Consider the following 17,822-nt stretch of genomic DNA (forward strand, 5'->3'; position numbering starts at 1 on the left):
CTATGGTGCATCGATTTCTGATGTCAAAGGGCATATATTTTTACCAGTAAGTCACTTTTGTATCATAAAAGATTTAACTGGTAACTCATCAAGCACAGGAGTAATGCAAAGTGCTCCTACCAATACTTGCTAATGAGCAAAAGTTGAGTGTGCAGTACCCATCTTTTGCATGGTTTTTGCCCTCCTAAGATGCTGGTTGAGACTGAGTAATGTTTAGAAAACCAGTTGCCTTTCTCTGTGTTCACCATCAAATGTCCTTATTTAAGTTCTTCCCAAATTTGTCGCTCAGCTGCTGTATTAGTCTTGCCAGCTCGCCAGTAGCCTGTGACTTTTCCTCTAGGAGTTCATAGCGGAGACTAGAAATATCTTGCTTAATCTCTTTAAGTTCTCCTAAAAGGAGGAAAATGTTCTTGTTAGCAATATTGAACCAAATAAGTAATCCCTATGGTTTTTAAGACCTGAGAAAGCATTAACTTCAGTGTGCTTGGTCATGAATGCGTATGGAGCTCCATACGATGTCCCTGCATTTATGTATTTAATACTTGACTTACACGAAATAACCTGTACTTGTGGTAGTGGTACTGACAGCAATAGCAAGTATGTGTGGCAAGTTCATCTTTTTTCTCAAGTCTATTCTCTCTCCCCATGTTGCTCTCCAGCTACATAGGGCATTTGCAGGAGGGTAGCAGTTAAGAGGTGTTAGAAGAAGGTTCTTTACCGTCTGCATACAAATCCTACATGACACCGTGGCCATAAATATCCTTATCCAGTTCAAAACAAGTCCTTGGGGCAGGCATGGGCAGTACAGTCAGAAATTCCTTTACTTAGACCCCAAGACAAGGTTAGGTGTTGGCAATATCGTGGGTGTTGTAAAGCAAGGAGAGGTAGAGCTATGGGGCAGAGCAGGACTATGTAAAGGCAGAGCCTATGATATGTCTTCTGCTAAGGAAAATTAAGGACCCAGGATTTCAAGAGCATAAAGGTGGCTCAGAGTCACCACTGCTCACCTCAGTGCGAGCATGAGCGTGCTCTCTCTACAGAGGATGTTATCTAAGCTCAACCCTCTTACTGGCCATATCAATAGCAATAACATTACATGCTCTAATCTGTGTCAACTATAAAAATCCACTTGCCTTCATTGACCTCATCATTTTCTCGGTCAACCTGAGCCTTCAGTACATATCGCTTAATCAGACGTTTCATTATTTTCTGAAAAGAGAACAGAAACGCTTATTTTAACATGAGCTTATCCACGTTGCCTTAATTCTAGACTTATTATGAGCAATTCAAACACCTGATTTCACTATGGATAAAACCTGACTTCAGAGGATGCAAAAAGAATTTTTTAAATTGATTTCCCATTTATTTTATACTTTATATTATGAGCTTTGTACTACAATAGTTGATTGACAGCCATTCCATAATGAGGCCACATACGAGGCACTTCAGGGTATTTAGTGGGATGCACATGAACGTAGAGTATGTCCCACAGACAGGAATAAAACACAGATGATCCAATAGCAAGCTCAGAAATGGGATCCAGAGCCTTCCTTTGGCATGTTGCTGCTTAACGTATCAATAAAAAATACTTTCCAGGAGAAATAAGTAAGTGGTTAATTAATGATGTTGGCAAACTCACTCGTGATGATGAACTAAATATCTGACCCCAGGTTAATAGAAAGTCTCGGTTTGCTTTGGAATTGGGGTTTTAGGAGAGAAATAAATTTAGTGAAGGATAGAGAAAAGAAAGTTTGAACAGAAGTGGTGAACTTGGCTTAAGTGAGAGAATTTTCTTAGGGAAATGGCAGATTTTAAGGGACATGTACAGGGAAAAAATAGAGCCATGTAGACTTATAAAATGGGAGATGATTGTTAGTAAGGAACAGCATACATAGAAATAGTAGGAGATGATTATGGATACAAGCTTGCAATGTGATATTGTTCCAAAAATGCATAAGTTAGTTACATTTATCTAGAAGGAAAGTAACTTTGGCAGTCTTGGGCTACACATTGGGTTACAGCTGAAGGCCTGCCTCATTGCCAGTTCTTCACTACAGAGAAGATACTCATCAATGGGGAAAAAAAATCTCAACTCTGATTGATAAACATAAGAAGGATTGCTCTATCAGAGACAACGATGTAGGTGCATCCTCTGCAAAGAGAGGAGAGCTCATTGAGCATCCAAGAAGAGAGCCACAAATGTCTTTCATTGACAAAATGGCCACTGTTAAGGGAAAAGCCTCTCCCGGCATGGGCTCACCTATTCACAGAGCAGTCACACGTCTCTGCTTTGAACATCACTGAAAAAGGCTGCAAAGCGTGTGAAGTATGAATTAAGACATCAGTACACCTGCTCTTTTTTCTTAGTAGCCAAATATGGATTATAGCAGTGCAAAAGGCATGTGAACATCAAAGAAGGATCCAGTCATTTGTATATGTCATGCAGTCATGGAATATGGGATGTCTAAGATTGTCCTTGTATCAAAGAGGCATCTGGCTAACCGGGTGAGTCATTAAGGCAACAGAGATGAGGCACAGCGCACGTACGGTGTGTTGAAGATGGCCAAGGTAGTAGAATCCAGAGGGAGGTAGGGTTGTCACCTGAGAAAACATAAATGAAGTAATGTTTGGGGAAAGTAGGGAAATCCTGGACCCAAAAAGAAATTATTTTCTCAGAACAGACGACAGAGGAAATTTAGACTAAAACAAGGAATCGGCACACAGTGAATGCTCTTATTACCTGGAAAAAATATAACACAACATCTGTCTACTTCAGTTTCCATACAGCTTGTATTTTTGATGGCTACTACTCAAGTGCTATCCTATATTAACCATTACGTGCGATAGAAGTCACAAGCTTAAGGCTGCCTAGTCTATCAAATACATGTTGTAGTCAGATTTGTCCGCAGAAACTAAACATTAGAAATGTGACCACTTTTTAACAAGAGTCTACTTGGTCACTTAGTAGATATTTCTGCCAGTAGCTTTAGGAAAATAATTCATTTTTGTGTCAATATTGCACTGTGGCTTCTAAGTCTTGCTTCTCCCCTTCTCCCCAGCACTGCTCCTTTTAGCTACAATGAGTGAAACAGCCTCTTGGCAGAATAACCCTGGTTACTGCAGGGGAACGCCGAACAAAACTTCCAGACAGCCTCTTGGTAATGAATGCTAAACTGGAAACAATTCAAATATGTCTGATTTCTATAAAGTACTGTTCCCCCATTCTCTAAAAGTTAATTGAAGTTCTTCAGGTCTTAGAGATCTTTTATACTATGCAACACTCAACTACTGAGTGTTGGTCTTAAGATGGTCTTAAGAGAATAGGCTCTAGGAACAGGTCAGCCATTTGTAAAGTATAACTCTGCACTGAATTCAATCTTTTTTATGTATTTATTGGCACAACCTTCAAGCTCTGCATTTGCCATCAGCTACCTGAACACCTTCTATACCTTCTAGTACAGAGGGAAACGAGAAGAAAAGGACAGATTTGTGGCCAAGGCACTGCAACAGGACTCATGAGATTTGGGGCTCAGTTTCTGGTTCATCCATAGGCCTTCTGGGTCTAATAAGCCCTGCTGGACCTCAGTTCCCTGTCTTTAATGTGGAGGCCATGATGTCTTCCCACTTCACTATTTATAGTGTTTTATTCTGGACTTATATGTGCTGTTGAAGATCACGTTGTTACAGACCTTAATACTGCTATTTAATTCACAGATTTCTTCTTGGTGCTGTGTTTGCGGACACTGCAGACGTCATTTGGCATGAGCGTGGGAGGTCCCAGGGCAACACTAATGGGAGGAAATGCTTTGCACCCTCACGCCCCTGGTCCAAATCGGTCACAAGTCAACAGTGATCAGAGGGGACAACTACTCACTGGGGCATCAGATCTCAAACCTGGTGCTTTCAAATTTATCAAGTTATCAGTTAGGCAGCAGAAGAGCTCGAGAGTGAAGTGAGCAAAGGAATTTGCTCATTTCTCACCTCTTTGCTATTTTGTCTCTCCAAATAGTAAAGAAATGTACTTCTGAGCCTTTTAAAGTGCAAACTATTCCTTTTATTGTTTTCCTGACAAATCCCTTCCTGAGTTTTGTACATGAAGACATTGATGATAGCATGACAGGCTGCAGTGCTGAAAGTGGGAAAAACTTGTGAGCTTAGCACAGCATTTTAGCAGTGCTCCATCTTAAAGTCTCAGCTCAAGAGGGTTTGATAAAGGCATCATTTTGCCTGGACTAGTTTATTCCTGGATCACGGCAGCTGTGTGTTGACTTGTTCTTCCTACTTTTCAAATTATTGCATGTTTAGGTTCCGTATATTTTTGTTATCCCTCAAGAGCACTGTCTGTAAGTACATACCCTCCAAGTACACAGACTGCAGATATGTCACTTGATAAATACCACTGAAGAAAACAGTTCAGCAAGAAGCTGCTGCTTCAAAGGTTTTCCCAGTTGTAGAAGGAAACTTGCTGGCCAGATTATCGAACTATTTGTTCTTCTTTATATTTAGATAATCAAGACTATTACAGTCTCCTTATATTATTCGAGCAATTTCTTCCTGCAGCAAATGAAACTTTCTGAGATCATTTGAAGACAAACCTAGTAGGAGCATTATTAAAGCAAAATAACAGGTAGTTATCTTTTTCTACCTACTTTTCACAGCTGCCTTTGGCTTTTTCAACCTTGGAAATATTTGGTCTACTTTACCACAAACATTAGGTGGTCTCATTTAGAAATAATAGCTACAGGAAGAGAACATGTCCAGCAGAGGCTGACACATTTTTCCATTACCTGTGGGTTTGAACGAATGGGAAAATATCAGAAATGCTGAAATGCCATTTTGAGCGGGACACAATCATCTCTTCCCTTTGCCTTTGATGGTATCAAGCCAACTAACTCCAGATGCCAGAGTGAATGTATCCCATTTCTAACTTAGATTTTCAGACACACCTTCTATCCTGGCACAAAAGCCTGGAAAACTTTTAAAACCAGTAAAAAATTTATTACTGGCCCTGCTGTACAGCCTAGGAGCCCATTGTGCTGGATGCTGTACCAACACAAGACAAACCAATTCTAGAATTGCCATTGCGCATTTTATCCAATTTAACTATTACTTTCCTCAACTGTCTTTAGTGTCAGTTCCTTCAGACATATCACTTGCCATCAGATTCCTTTTCACTTTACGTTAAAAAATAAGGAAAAAATCCTGCGGGGCACATTTTGCGTATTGTGTTACCCTACTACACGTTTGCACAAGAAATAATACATCTGCTGGCATGAACACTCCAGCTGAGACAGACAGTCACGTTAGTTCCTGCGATGGCTGGGGTACCCCGTGCCGCTACTGCAGCCACACGTATTTTTGAACCGTACCACATTGCAGGTTTAGCTTGGTAGGACAAGTCACTGCCAGAGAAAGCACATGCAAATGTTAATGCAAAGGCTGGAAAGATGACTCTATGTCATGACACATGAAATGTTGTCAATGCAAGACTGGAGGATTAAAGCTTGAATGATATTTCTTGTATTAAATTAAATACCCTTGAGTGGAATTAATTAGCATCACAAACGCTAACACCATGTGTATTTCCATGGGTGATAGGCTGCGTTTGTCTCCGAAGTGCCCCAGCCCGGTCCCGTGCCCGTGCTAAGCCACAGCCTGGCACATCACAGGATGGCATCGACTGGAAGAAAGCAGACATGACCCTTGCAGGTAAGAGCTGTTGACTGACAGATCTCTTCCCTGGCTCCTGCTTTCGTGCCGTGATTACCTGATATCTTGTGGGCTTGTTATAAGCATTCTTCCCAGAAAAAATTTCTGTATTTCGAGTGCTAGAGTGAAAACGAACTTTCTGAAATTATAAAAGATCATGATATAATTAAATCAGTGATAGCTTCTCATACCCATACAGTCCCAAACTAAATAGAGCTTTATAAAAACAGTAGGAAATGGTTCAATGTATGAGTAGAATAAAAGTCAGCACATTCAGGTCTAAAAAAGTAAACTTTTGAAACATGGAAAAGGGTCAAAACCCACAAATTACTGAAAAAAGTTGGATCTTAAATTGTCTAGACAAAAATGGTATTCTCACACAGGTTTTAGACAAGGTGTTAAGAGGCACAAAATATATTAATTTTAATTAGATTGGTGATTATCAATTTAGAACACAATTCAAGAAAGGAAGAAAAATATTTACTTGTGTTTAAAGAGAACAAATCAATGTGGTATGAAAACAAATTCTGAAACAGAATTGATTTTATTCAGTCCTTTTAAAACAGTAGTACCATTTGCTACTTCTTTAGCTCAACAAAAATATACATTTTTTTTTAGATAGAGCAGTATTTTTTATCAGCAGACATCATAGCTACTAATTTTGTACTCTAGAAGCTTTGAAGGAGACTTTTCTGAAGACTACTCAAAATATTTGTAAGATTTGACTGTTTTCCAGCTCTGAAATTTTTGGTCCAAGTTCTAATGAAAAAGAAATCACTTATTCAAAGGAATTAATTCATATCATAGACCCAGAGGAGCCAATACATATCACAGACCCCTGCACCTATATGCAAGTGTATGTACAGGGAAGGCCCTGGGTAAGGGTTTTTCTTCCCTGACTGGACCAGAGATCCTGAGAAATAGGTGATTTTTTTTTCATTATTTTTTTTTTTTTTTAAATCAGGATGCTGATAATGATTGGAGTAAAAGTCTGAAGTAATCATGTAATTTTTTTTTTTTATTTCTCACTCATCAGGTGTGCCATGGTCTTACAGAGGCTGTTTTGAAGATTATCTGTGAACAAAATTAACAGGCAAGCAAGAAATGACGGATACTCTTAATTGGTTATGCCAAAGCCATGGAAACCATGAATTTTGCATAAGTTCCATGAAAAAGGGCAAGCCAGACACTTTCACTCATGTGGCTTGGGGAAGGAGATGCTTAGAGAAAATTTTATTACTTTGGTTTATGCTTTGAAGCAGAAATTAAATTTCAAACAAAGCGAGCTTCATGTGGTTAGATTCAAATAACGTGGTAAAAATATTATCTTTTTTAATCATTATTTGATCTTTGTTAAAGGACAAACATTTCTTTCATTTCAAGACTCCACTGTTCTAGTGAGTCTTTCAGTAATCAATAGTAGTGTTAAATGAATTTATAGAGTAAAATGCCCCCAAATGCTTGTCTATCTTGGCAATGCTCACCATGTTGGGTAGATTAATTGATAACATGGAGGAGACCCCATGGATATACTTCTCCCTCCAATTTAGACTCTGGCAGAGACTGAATGAACATCAGACCTGAGCAGCTCTCTTAAATTCATGGGAGCATGATCTCCTCCAAGGCCGTGGGCTTTGCCTGGAGCCGGACAGCTCACCATGAGTTGTTGTATTGCTCAGCTGTTTGCTCCTTCAAGGAGAGCCAAGAGGTCCAGACAAAGCCCAAAAGCAGGCTGCACGTTACAAAGGCAAAGTCTGCAAAGCCTCCTCCAACTTTCCTTCCCTTCTCCTCGGTGGCTCTTAGTACACCTCTTCCCTTCCACCAGCTTAAAACTGGGGGGTAGGCTGCCCACACCTCAGCTGCCCTAGAAAGGCTGGCCAAGCCTGCCAAGGAGCCACATCAGCCTCCCACGTGCAGTGACTGTAAGAAATAATAGACAACACATTTCAGAGGGCTTTTCTTTTCCCCCAGGAACGGGTTCCCAGTGTTGTTCTCTTGTTTCAAACCCAGCTTGAGATGAGAAAAATTAAATGAAGTCCAGGACACTTTTAAGCAAAGCTGCCTCCTCGCATCTTTGAATCCACTGAATTTAATGACAGCAGCCAAGCAGCTGTGGTTGAGTTCCTGTGAATGTTTTGGGCATTTTCTTCTCCAGTGTAAAGCAGGTGGACTTGCCCTGTGAGTGGGATTGTGTTTGTTATAAAGGTATGTGCTGGGAATGCTTCATCCCAGTGACGCTCTGCACAGTGTTGCAGATAATAATGTCCACGGGCAACATGAGTTTCTCTATTTTTTCTGGCATTTTCCCATGGGGGAGCAAAGCTAATTCTGTTGGGAAGGGTCTGGATGCTAACCATGTTCTTGCACCTCTCTTGCTTTGTCATGTGGACACTCACTAGTGCTGAGAAAAGCGTGTTGCTGCGTAGCCAGTATTTCTAAAGCAAATTTCTATTTCAAATGGCTAAAGGGGTGGTGGCTGAGGCAAGATCTACCCACTAGTGGCTACACATCACTAAGCATATGTAAGGCTGTTAATTATACCTTTAGGTATTTAGGAGGTGTTATTAAGCCCTGCTTGGAAACTTGTTCCCAAACCTGGAATGGCAGAAAATGTTGTAATGGCAGTAAAATTAATTAATCGCTTAAAGGAAGGTGGATGTTTTGAAGAGGCATAAAGGCCTGCTGGGTAGATGAGGAGCCAGACAAGCTGGGATCCTATCTGTGCCTCTGCTTCTGCCCTTGGTCTTTGACCTTGCTGATATGGCCTTGGGAAACTCCCTTGTAAAAGTGCCTGCTTTTATAAAAGTTGCTCTTTTCCCCGTGTCCTGACAGTGCCTAGTACAATGAGGCCACAAGTCTGGGAGGACCCTCTAGGTGCAATGTAATACAACTCATACGCAATGATGAGGCTGAGTAAGAGGCTGTGCTGTCCCTGATCACCGGTGTACCATGCAACCCCCTCCAGAAGGTCCCTGGCATGAATCTTTTCTACAAAGAATGTAAAAAGTGAAGATACAACATACCCGTTGTTTGGAATTCAGCATCCCCATCTCAAGATCATTTTCACAGTTTTTGGCCTTAGATTTGCAGAGTTTTATGAGGCACATTTTTATTCTCAGTATGAGATAATAAAATGATTTAGGGCTTGGCACTAGATTAAAAGGAGCAGGTAAAGTCCTTCCTTCGTCAAAGTAGGATAGCCAGAGCTTGGCACGTGCAAACTTCCACTCCACATCTGCATCCTCCTTGGGAAGGGAAGAGGAAAAAAAAACCAACACCCGAATGCATAATTAGTAAATAGGAAGGCATTTACCTATGACAAGGACAAACATACATGTAGGGTTTAACTAGGATCAGATTTCTATTTGCCAAACCAAGACCCCTGCACACCACGTGTCTTTGTAGGCTTCTCTGTGGTGACCTCAAAATAAGGAAAATTTGAACAAAGCAGTAGATAAACAGAGAGTATAAGTCCTCCAAATACTAGACTATTTCCTATTTCCTTGGATGTCAAAGGGGTTGCCTTTCAGTAACAATCTGGTGCTTGTGCTATGCTGATAAATGAATGTGTCAGAACATATAGAGAGTCATGGAAAGCAGAAGAAATTTTTATGTGCACAACAACAACAAAGACACTCTCTGATTAACTGCAGTGCTATCTAACTGCCAGCTAACTGTTATCACTGCATTTGCCAGGAATCCCCCATAGAAGAGGGTGGGTTGCCAATTTCTTCTATTATTAGATGATTTCCTCATTGATCTTGTTTGCATTCACCATCACGTATCCCTAGATCAATACACCTTAATTCTCTTACTATTCACCTGCCACTGATGAAGGTGGAGAAAAAGTCCATCACTCAGTGCCTATGAATCTCCTTTATGAACTATCAAGGTGGGCCATGATCACTTCCAAGGACAAGGGCAAGGTTAGCGCATACTTTATAGATCTGCTTGGCATTTATATAGGACGACGGTCAGGGCCATGTATCAGGACCATTTATCAGGCAAAAGAAAGGATGAGATGCGGCTGCTCTACAGCTGTTTTCATTGTGGTTTATATGGAGGCCAGCAGCATCAATAGAAGTGTGGGTCTGCCAACACCCCATACTCATGAACATCTGTGTTCTGCTGAAATTAATAACCTCTGATTACCCCATACCTCTGAAACCCTGTCAAAACCTGGCATAACACAACTGAGATTAATTCTGTCACAGTTACAGCAATATGTCTTTGCCAATGGAGCGGCATTCGCTTCTGCCGTTTGGCCTTCTCATTGCTTGGGGTTGCACCTCACAGAAGCCTTAAGCTGAATTACAGTGGAAATCACTTTTGAACTCCTTCTAATGATTTTCTGTTAAGCAGCTAAGGAGCTACTGGAGGAAGTAGCTTGGGTTTCTGGCTGGCAAAAGGATTTTTTCTTTCCATAAATGCAAAGTTGGCAGGAAGCACTAATACTTGAGGCATAAACAGAATAAAAACAGAAGTAGCTGAAGAGAGATGTTCAATGGAAAGCATGAGAATATGGTCTTGTCACTCCAGCTAACAATAAAACATGTCCACACTGACCATAATGGAATTTAATTCCTAAGTAATGACCATCCTCTGCTGTTGTAGACATTGCTGTCATCAGATAAGCACATTGGCAAAAGGGACTTTCTCTGCAGTCAGTAGCATGACTCTGTCTTTAATCTCCCTGTGACTGAGGATTGAAAGGAACTAGTATGAGATTTACTAGTTTATCCCAGTCCTCCAGTAGGAGGATCTGGGTCAAATAGCTTACACTTCTTTTGCTTGCTGATAGTTACTAGTCTTTAACAAAGTTTTGAAAATTTCCATACAATCAAGAAGGATGATAAAGCATTTTTCCAGGAAAATGGTCATCACAAAGTTTAGACTAGAAAGTTAATATAGGTCACCGATTCAGGTATTTTTAGATATTTTTCTTTGGAAAGTTTCAAGAGCATCTCTACCTACTGCAATAAACTAGAAAATGGAGTAAGAGGCTGAGACCCCTTCAGAAGTAAATCTTGTTTCAGTAGAAGAGGATTCAGGAAGATGCTTGATATTAAGTGATTAGAAACCTTTGGGGAAATGACTGCCTTTTGCATGCAGGAAAGCTTCTGGGGCAGAGAACATATGTAAGGTCTCTCTGACATTTAAACTTAGTTACAGCAAGCACAAGATAGAGTTATATTTGCACTGCAGTACATGGATGAATCAGACATTACAGTGAGAAAATATTTTCAGCTCTGGCCTTTTGCAGTGTCAGGTTCTGAGGGGAGATTGGAACAAATAATTAATACAAACCCAACTACAGAAACTTGACATTTAACAAATCAGAAGAAAGAGGTGGCTCAGCATTAACATTATCCAAATTTTTTTTTTCTGCCTTTATTTACATTAGCAGGGAGTTGTTTATGTCCAAAGCATTTAGCAAATCCAGTCTGCTAATAGCAATACTACTGAACAAGGTTGGGTAAACCCTGCAAACACCTTTCTGCAGAAACCTATTCATATTCCTTGAGGGCTGTGTTCATATCCTTCAAAAGCTGCTTTTTGTGAATGTTCACGCAGTTATGTTTTGCAGACATAGACACTCCTCAAAAAAATCTATATCAAGCTTGTATACCTGGTATTTGGAAAATATGGTATTTTTAAATATGCATACATGAGTTTCAGACCTAGATGGGCTTGGGCTTTTACGCAGTAAAGAACAGGGCAAAAAGCCAGGTGAAATATTACTCCATCTATCATAAGCAAACAACGCAGCTAAGGTAACACATGTGGATAAATTATCATAACCAACATAGTAAAAAATATCACAAACTGCTTTCATTAAATACATGTACAGGAAATTAGGTTTACTCACAGACAGTCACTAAAAACAAGGAAGTTGAAGTCCTAGAAATTATTAATTGTTAATTATTAATTCAATCCTAATTTGGGGAGGACAGACACAGCCTTAACTCTTACACAGCTTAAGGTCTGTGTTTCAACAGCACTCTAATCTTGCATATGGAATAAGCTACAGCTTCCTTGTCTTTTTTTAACATTTTCATTATCAGTCATAACTAAGTACATTGAGTTTGTAATCTAATTTCTTATCTTACCTCAATTTCCTGATAGGAGTTGTTGATCATGGCTATTAGCATATTAAGCAGCACCACCACCATAGTCACGTTATATACTCCATAGAGTACATATCCAATATTCTCAATGAATTTATGATCGTACTTCAGCACCACAGATATCACTTCAGATAAGCCAAATATTGACCAGAATAAGGTTTTAAAACTTTCTTCTACCCTAAAAATAAAGCAAACAATCACTTTATAGAGTTGACACCAGGTTAGCCAGGCCAAATGTTAACAATAAAAGTGGCAATCCACCAATATAAATATGATGCCTTGGCCCAGTCATTGTAAACCATTATCCGTCACCCAGGGATGTGCTAAATCATATTTCCTGATTTGATAGAGAAATATGATTTCTGATTGATAGTATAAAGTTACAGTGTCCCCTTATTTGCTCCATCTGTTCTTCGCAGGTGTTTTATTTGTCTCTTGGATTTTATGTCCCTGTTAAGGACTTCTTCACGGGCAACTTGCAGTTTGAAACTTTTTGTGTAGGGCTTTTTACTTCTTCTCACTCAGCCTTTTCTCATCCAGAGAAGACAGGCAGAGATTATCTGGGAAAGGGAAGAAGGAACCTCGTTTGACCTCCTTATATGCAGTTTCCAGGGCAGAAGAGAAGCATTACTTTTTACCCTGGAGGAGTGACTAAAAAGTTCTGATTAGTGGCATTAATATAATGAGCACACAGTGCAAATATAGTCAGCTCATAGTCTGATTTTCTTCCCATCCTGCTTTGGGACTGCAAACAAGTCAGACGCCCAAGCATTTGTAGCAAAAATGTGAAATTAAGGATTGGTGGAAGATGTTGCAGAGAGGCATTGTGATTTGATTATTACCCTTGCTTGAAAGTAGAAAGGAACCAGAGGAAAATAAAAAGATTGAAAGATAAGAAAAAAAGAGGGGCATAAGCCAATGACAAAGATAAGTGGGGCTGGAAAGGATGCAGCTGGACTGACAGGTCAAAAGGAGAATCTGATTTAGAGCAGTCAAAGCCATAACAGGCAGAAGGGGAGCAGCCACAGCTGAAAAGGAAGGAAGGAAGGAGCAGGAGGGATGCTGGTACATTTTGGAAGCTGTTTGCTTAATTTTTAATTTAGAAGCAATTTTGCCTTCACTGAACAATCCTTAGCATGTTAACCGTTAATTACCTCCTCTCTCCCCCTGCCTTCCAGGAGGTAAGCGCCTTCTAAGAAAACAATGCCATTGACAAATTATTTTGACGAAATGTTTTTTACTAGGGTGGCAGCCTAATCCTGCTAAATCTGTTTATAAAAACAGATTATAGACACAAACTATGACATATCCTAAGGGAACAACAAGCTTCACATCAACTCCAGTATCAATTACACCATGCATAAAAGCAAGACAAATTAATTTCAACCCTTTGAAGGGCTAGTGCAGAGCATTGGGCAGTTCTTTTCTGCCAAAGCAAACTGGTATTTATCTCCCATCATAACTTATGGTATTCCATATTCCATTTACAAGTAGCAGTAAGACTGCAGTAAATATTTAAGTATCATTCTCAGCCAGTATAACTGCATTGACTTGTGGGGAGTAACCTTGAGTGGTGTTTCAAATAGATGGTGCACAACTTCATTTAAAATGTGGCTCTGTCTTCAGTCTCCATGATACTCAAGAGTCACTGACATCGTGTTCACTCCCCCTTGACTGCTTTGCACGAGGCTGGGACACCATGCAAAGATACACTTGTGGGATGAGCTATGACTGTGCTGCAAACGAGTGCCATCACTTTTCCACTTGCTGGACATTTCCTCTCCTGTAACACTCTGCCCTTGTCTCCTGCCCTCATCTGCAGCAAAGGGCAGCTGGCATTAACGTGTCAGATATACCCTTCACTTTTATGGTAGCAAGCTGGCCAGTGCTTATTCTATAAATGTACTTTCCAATTAAAAAACACAGATAACACCAAAAATCTCTGGCTTTGAAACCCACCACCTAAGTCACTTATCAAACTAATAAAAACCATAACCCCCAGCCTTGATCGCAGCTGCACCCTACTATCAACCTTCCTTTTTTAATTTGGAAAGGTTCCCTTAGTTTTCCACCCTGCCGGCAGATTTTAATACAACGCGGCAACTCTGCTCCTCTTCCGCAGCTTAAGCATTAACCTTTGTTCTGGAGTGGTGCCAGATTCTCCCTGAAAAGTTAATTAAGGACTGCGAGAGGCCTTGACCGCCCTGAGTACTGCAGAGGAGGCAGGCAAGGGCCAGGGCGCCAGGCTCCAGTGCAAATGTCCGTAGTCCTTATCCCCAGTGTCAGGTAAGGGACCAGTGCCCACGGTGGTGGGACTGGGAAGGTGGTGTGAGAGGTGGACATAACCTGTAGCACTCCAAAACAGTGCTTGGCAATGCCCCCAGGTCTCCCTCTTGTAGTACTAGTCCATCCCTACCCTCCAAAAAGGCTGGATGGTTCTTTCCTTCTCCCTTTTAGATCACTGACAAATTGCACGAGATTTGGCACAGGTCACAGGGAACATCAGTTGGGGTTTTTTTTGAGAGCATCTCGCTAAAACATGAGACGAGGATGTTTGGAGCTAAGTTGTCAAAGATTCCAAGATACTGATGTGTCTCATCGTTGCCAGCTAAGCAATTTACCCCCCTTCCTGCAAGGTCAGCGGGTGCTTTGTCCTTCTCAAAGGCAGACAAATGAAGGAATGGAGGAAGTCAGGAGTCCTGCCCAGACTGACAGCTCCTGGCAGCAGGAAGATCTGGCAGTGGCAGATTGGCTGATGCTCCTTGTGGAGATGGGTACACTGCAATCTCTCTCTCCACTGTGGTAGAGCCAACTGTTGCAGTGGGGAGAGGGCAGAGAGATTTTTTTGTTTCAATACACACAGGCCTGTAAAAGTTTAACAAAGATTTTGCATCAAGGAAGAAAACAGACAATAGGCAATCATCTAGTTGCAGATTTTCCTCGCTTTTGTAAACAGCAGTGTGCTGTTGATCAAAATAAATCGCGGCAAGGTTATGATTTCTTGTCAATCTTGTGTCCTCCTCTTTAAGAAAGCTTAAGGCATCCTTTCAGACTTATTTTCTTAAATTGATTGGTTGAGATTTAACACTGTCAAAAAACCAATGCAGTCAATATAATCTACAAAAATATCACATTTTGACAAAGCAAAACGAGAAGAAAAAAGCCTTCAAGCCTCGAAGTAACATTGGCACTGAACAGTGAGTCACATTTCCCTTAGGAGACAGAAAACCTCGTGTTGTAGCCTTCAGCCTGATTTGTGATGCGGAAAGCAAGATGAATGCAATCAGTCTTGCCTCCATTTCGATTTTGTTTGCATAGCATGTTCTTAATTACAGGCTGTTTCAAGAGCTGTGTTCTGTACACAGCATACAATAAACAGATAAACATAGCTGGGGTCGATTGCAACCGTCGTGGAAATGGTCTACTTTTCAGCATTGAAGAACTTCAAAAAAATTTTGAAAGTATACCATGATTAGTTCAATAATCTCTGTATTTAACTGTGTGAAGTGAAGTCCACTGCATCTTTATTTACTTTGCATCCAGAACATTAAAATGGAAGAAATGACAGAAATTTTGCATGGTAACTCGGTTCAGAGGCCACTGGGGTGCTACGTGCTTGCTCTGTAGATGGCAACACAAGTGAAACGGAGCACATGATTTCAAAAGTGCAATAGCAAGGGAAGGTGAAAGCTAAGTTACACCAAATATTCACTGATAATTATCATTAGAACTAAGCAAACAATTCCCTCTGAATGTTATCTGGACAAATGTACACTCTTTTTTCTGCCTACGTACTGTCCTGGGAAGCTGTGTTTTTCTTAAATGTGTAATTCGAAGTTATTTCAGTGAGCAGCTGTTTGTCTAAGGTTTCTCACTGAGGCTATCCAGTGGGCTGTCAATTCAATGCCCTTTGAAACTGGCCACGGTCAATTAGCGCACAAATCCAATGGGTCTTTTTCTGTTATGACTAGCCAAGTGATCTCTGAGAATCAGGTCCCATAGTCGAATAGTCACATTTCTGAGTATAAAACTTGTTTTCTGTAAAATTTCACCCACCCTCATTAGAATTCACAAACACGCCTGCCAGGAAATGCACTCAGTGACGTCTCTGAAGTCACAGAATGGTTACGAGGACACCAAAGTAAGCGTTATTCTTCTTTGTCCCAGTAAATTTTCAGTGAATGAACGAACAGTTGAGTTCCTTATTCAGCTCTAATACTGACATCTTTCTTCTTTTCATGAATAAGTTAATGGCAGCAGGAGCCCGCCACCTTCAGCAAGGCCCACAGGCAGCTCACAAAAAATAGAGAAGGAAACGTTGCTAGAGCTGGTAGCTGCCCATCTGCCAGTTTAACCTTGTCATTAGCTTATTAAAATTGTTTGAGAATGTATACCTCAGGGTTTCTAGCTTGTTGAATGAGACATCTGAGGATTTTTGGGATGAATGTTAATCGACTCTCTTTGTTTCATATGATGAAAGGGCTCATTTTCACTGATCATCATTTGGCACTCCTGTGTGTTTAAATAACCAGAAGAAAGTAAGTCTATTTTAACTCTCTTCCAAATTCTTAAAAGGAAAATTTATGCTCATGGACAATTTGCTTCATAACAACATGAAGGCCCTCCAGGATAAGTAGTTACCAGCCTGAAGTTAAGGAGGAAGAGCACTGCCTTTTGACAAGACTCTCCCCAATCCAAACATCCCTCGGGCATTTAAGCAATCTTTACTCCAGGAAGCAGTCATCATTTTAGTCAATGTTTGCTCATTATTTCCATCAAAAGATAGTAACTACTGGAATATCCACTTAGGTAATGAGTGCTAATGAGAGAGTTGCTGCACAGCATTGCATCAGAGACTGGAATTTGTCAGTGATGTGCTCTAGCGACGTGCCTGGGAGATACCATAACTGAGGGTTACTGTGCCATCAGGCAATCAAGGATGGTATCGACTCAACTTCTCATTAAGTCTTGTGCTTCAAGGGCATCTCCTTCTCTTCAAATAAGAAGAAAGTCACATCCCACACATTCAATTTTCTTCTACCTTACTACTGAGCACAGATAAATGTAATTGCATCTGGCCTCATAAATCCTTCCATTAAAATGTATCCTGAGGTTACAGGAGAGGTCTGGAAGGCATATTTGGTTCAATTAGAGAAAGTAAACATTATGTTACAAGACACATGTTGTGCAAGAGGGTGGTGTGGTAAAACTGGCTCCTGTGCATTTGGAAAGAAACAGCCACTCGCAGGTCAGAAATGATGCTGAAAAGGTAATTTCTCCTACAGGAGCTATGAGCTGAGCCCCCAGCTCGCTGTGTGACACATTAGAGAAATGACACATCAAATGCCAGCTGCTGTCTGCTCTGCATCTGGTAAACGCCGTGGGGTCAGGCATTACAAGCGTGGTTGCCTGGAAGTCAGATCACAGCAAGGGGAAAACATTATGCCAAGCTTTCCTCTTCCTCACAGATGGGTGTGTGGGAAGGAAAGTCCCCAACATGTCCCTGAGGCAAGTCATGGTGGTTTTGTGAGACACAAAGCTGACTGCCACGGTTCTATGCTGGTGCCACATCGCTGTGCAAGGGAGGAGGCTTTCCTGTGGATGCATGGGACACATCCCTTAGACACAGCAGGGCACCAGGATGTCCCCTCCTCTGAAAGCTCCTTCAAGACCTCAGCTGTCCCCACCAGGGCTGGAGTTTGGGTTCCCGGGGTCCCAGAGAATAAAGGTTGCATTTTGTGCTACCTCCGAAGGGTTGTAGGCTTTCCCTTTTCAAAAGCAGCCTCAGTCTGAACCTCGTTCCAGAAGCATTTGCCAACCTCTTTCTCTTCCTGACATCCCTGACAAGGTGGAGACAGGGCCTCTGGCACAGCCACCTCCGCAGGGCTGTGTGGCCACCCAGCGAGCGCTGGCAGGTGAGCGTCACCCAGGCAGACCCACTGCCCTGCGTGGCCGGTAACCTGGCATGATGCTCTGTGCAGCATT

At 41.1% G+C, this 17,822-nt stretch overlaps 1 protein-coding gene across 2 annotated transcripts in view; it reads right to left on the minus strand.

Moving 5' to 3' along the window:
* Positions 1-247: 247 nt before the first annotated feature.
* TRPC7 (transient receptor potential cation channel subfamily C member 7) overlaps positions 248-17,822 on the minus strand; it is a 72,240-nt gene continuing 54,665 nt past the window's right edge. Inside the window, exons 7-12 of one of the 2 annotated variants that reach the window (XM_076349831.1) lie at positions 11,820-12,015; positions 8,733-8,954; positions 5,768-5,848; positions 2,548-2,601; positions 1,134-1,209; positions 248-390 (exon numbers count right to left, since the gene is read on the minus strand). In XM_076349831.1, the coding sequence (XP_076205946.1) occupies positions 248-390; positions 1,134-1,209; positions 2,548-2,601; positions 5,768-5,848; positions 8,733-8,954; positions 11,820-12,015 (772 nt within the window). The remainder of the gene's footprint in view (positions 391-1,133; positions 1,210-2,547; positions 2,602-5,767; positions 5,849-8,732; positions 8,955-11,819; positions 12,016-17,822) is intronic. The other variant, XM_076349832.1, reaches the window with a different exon arrangement.

Source organism: Aptenodytes patagonicus, chromosome 12 (genome assembly GCF_965638725.1).
Source record: "Aptenodytes patagonicus chromosome 12, bAptPat1.pri.cur, whole genome shotgun sequence".
In the NCBI taxonomy this organism is placed as follows: domain Eukaryota; kingdom Metazoa; phylum Chordata; class Aves; order Sphenisciformes; family Spheniscidae; genus Aptenodytes; species Aptenodytes patagonicus.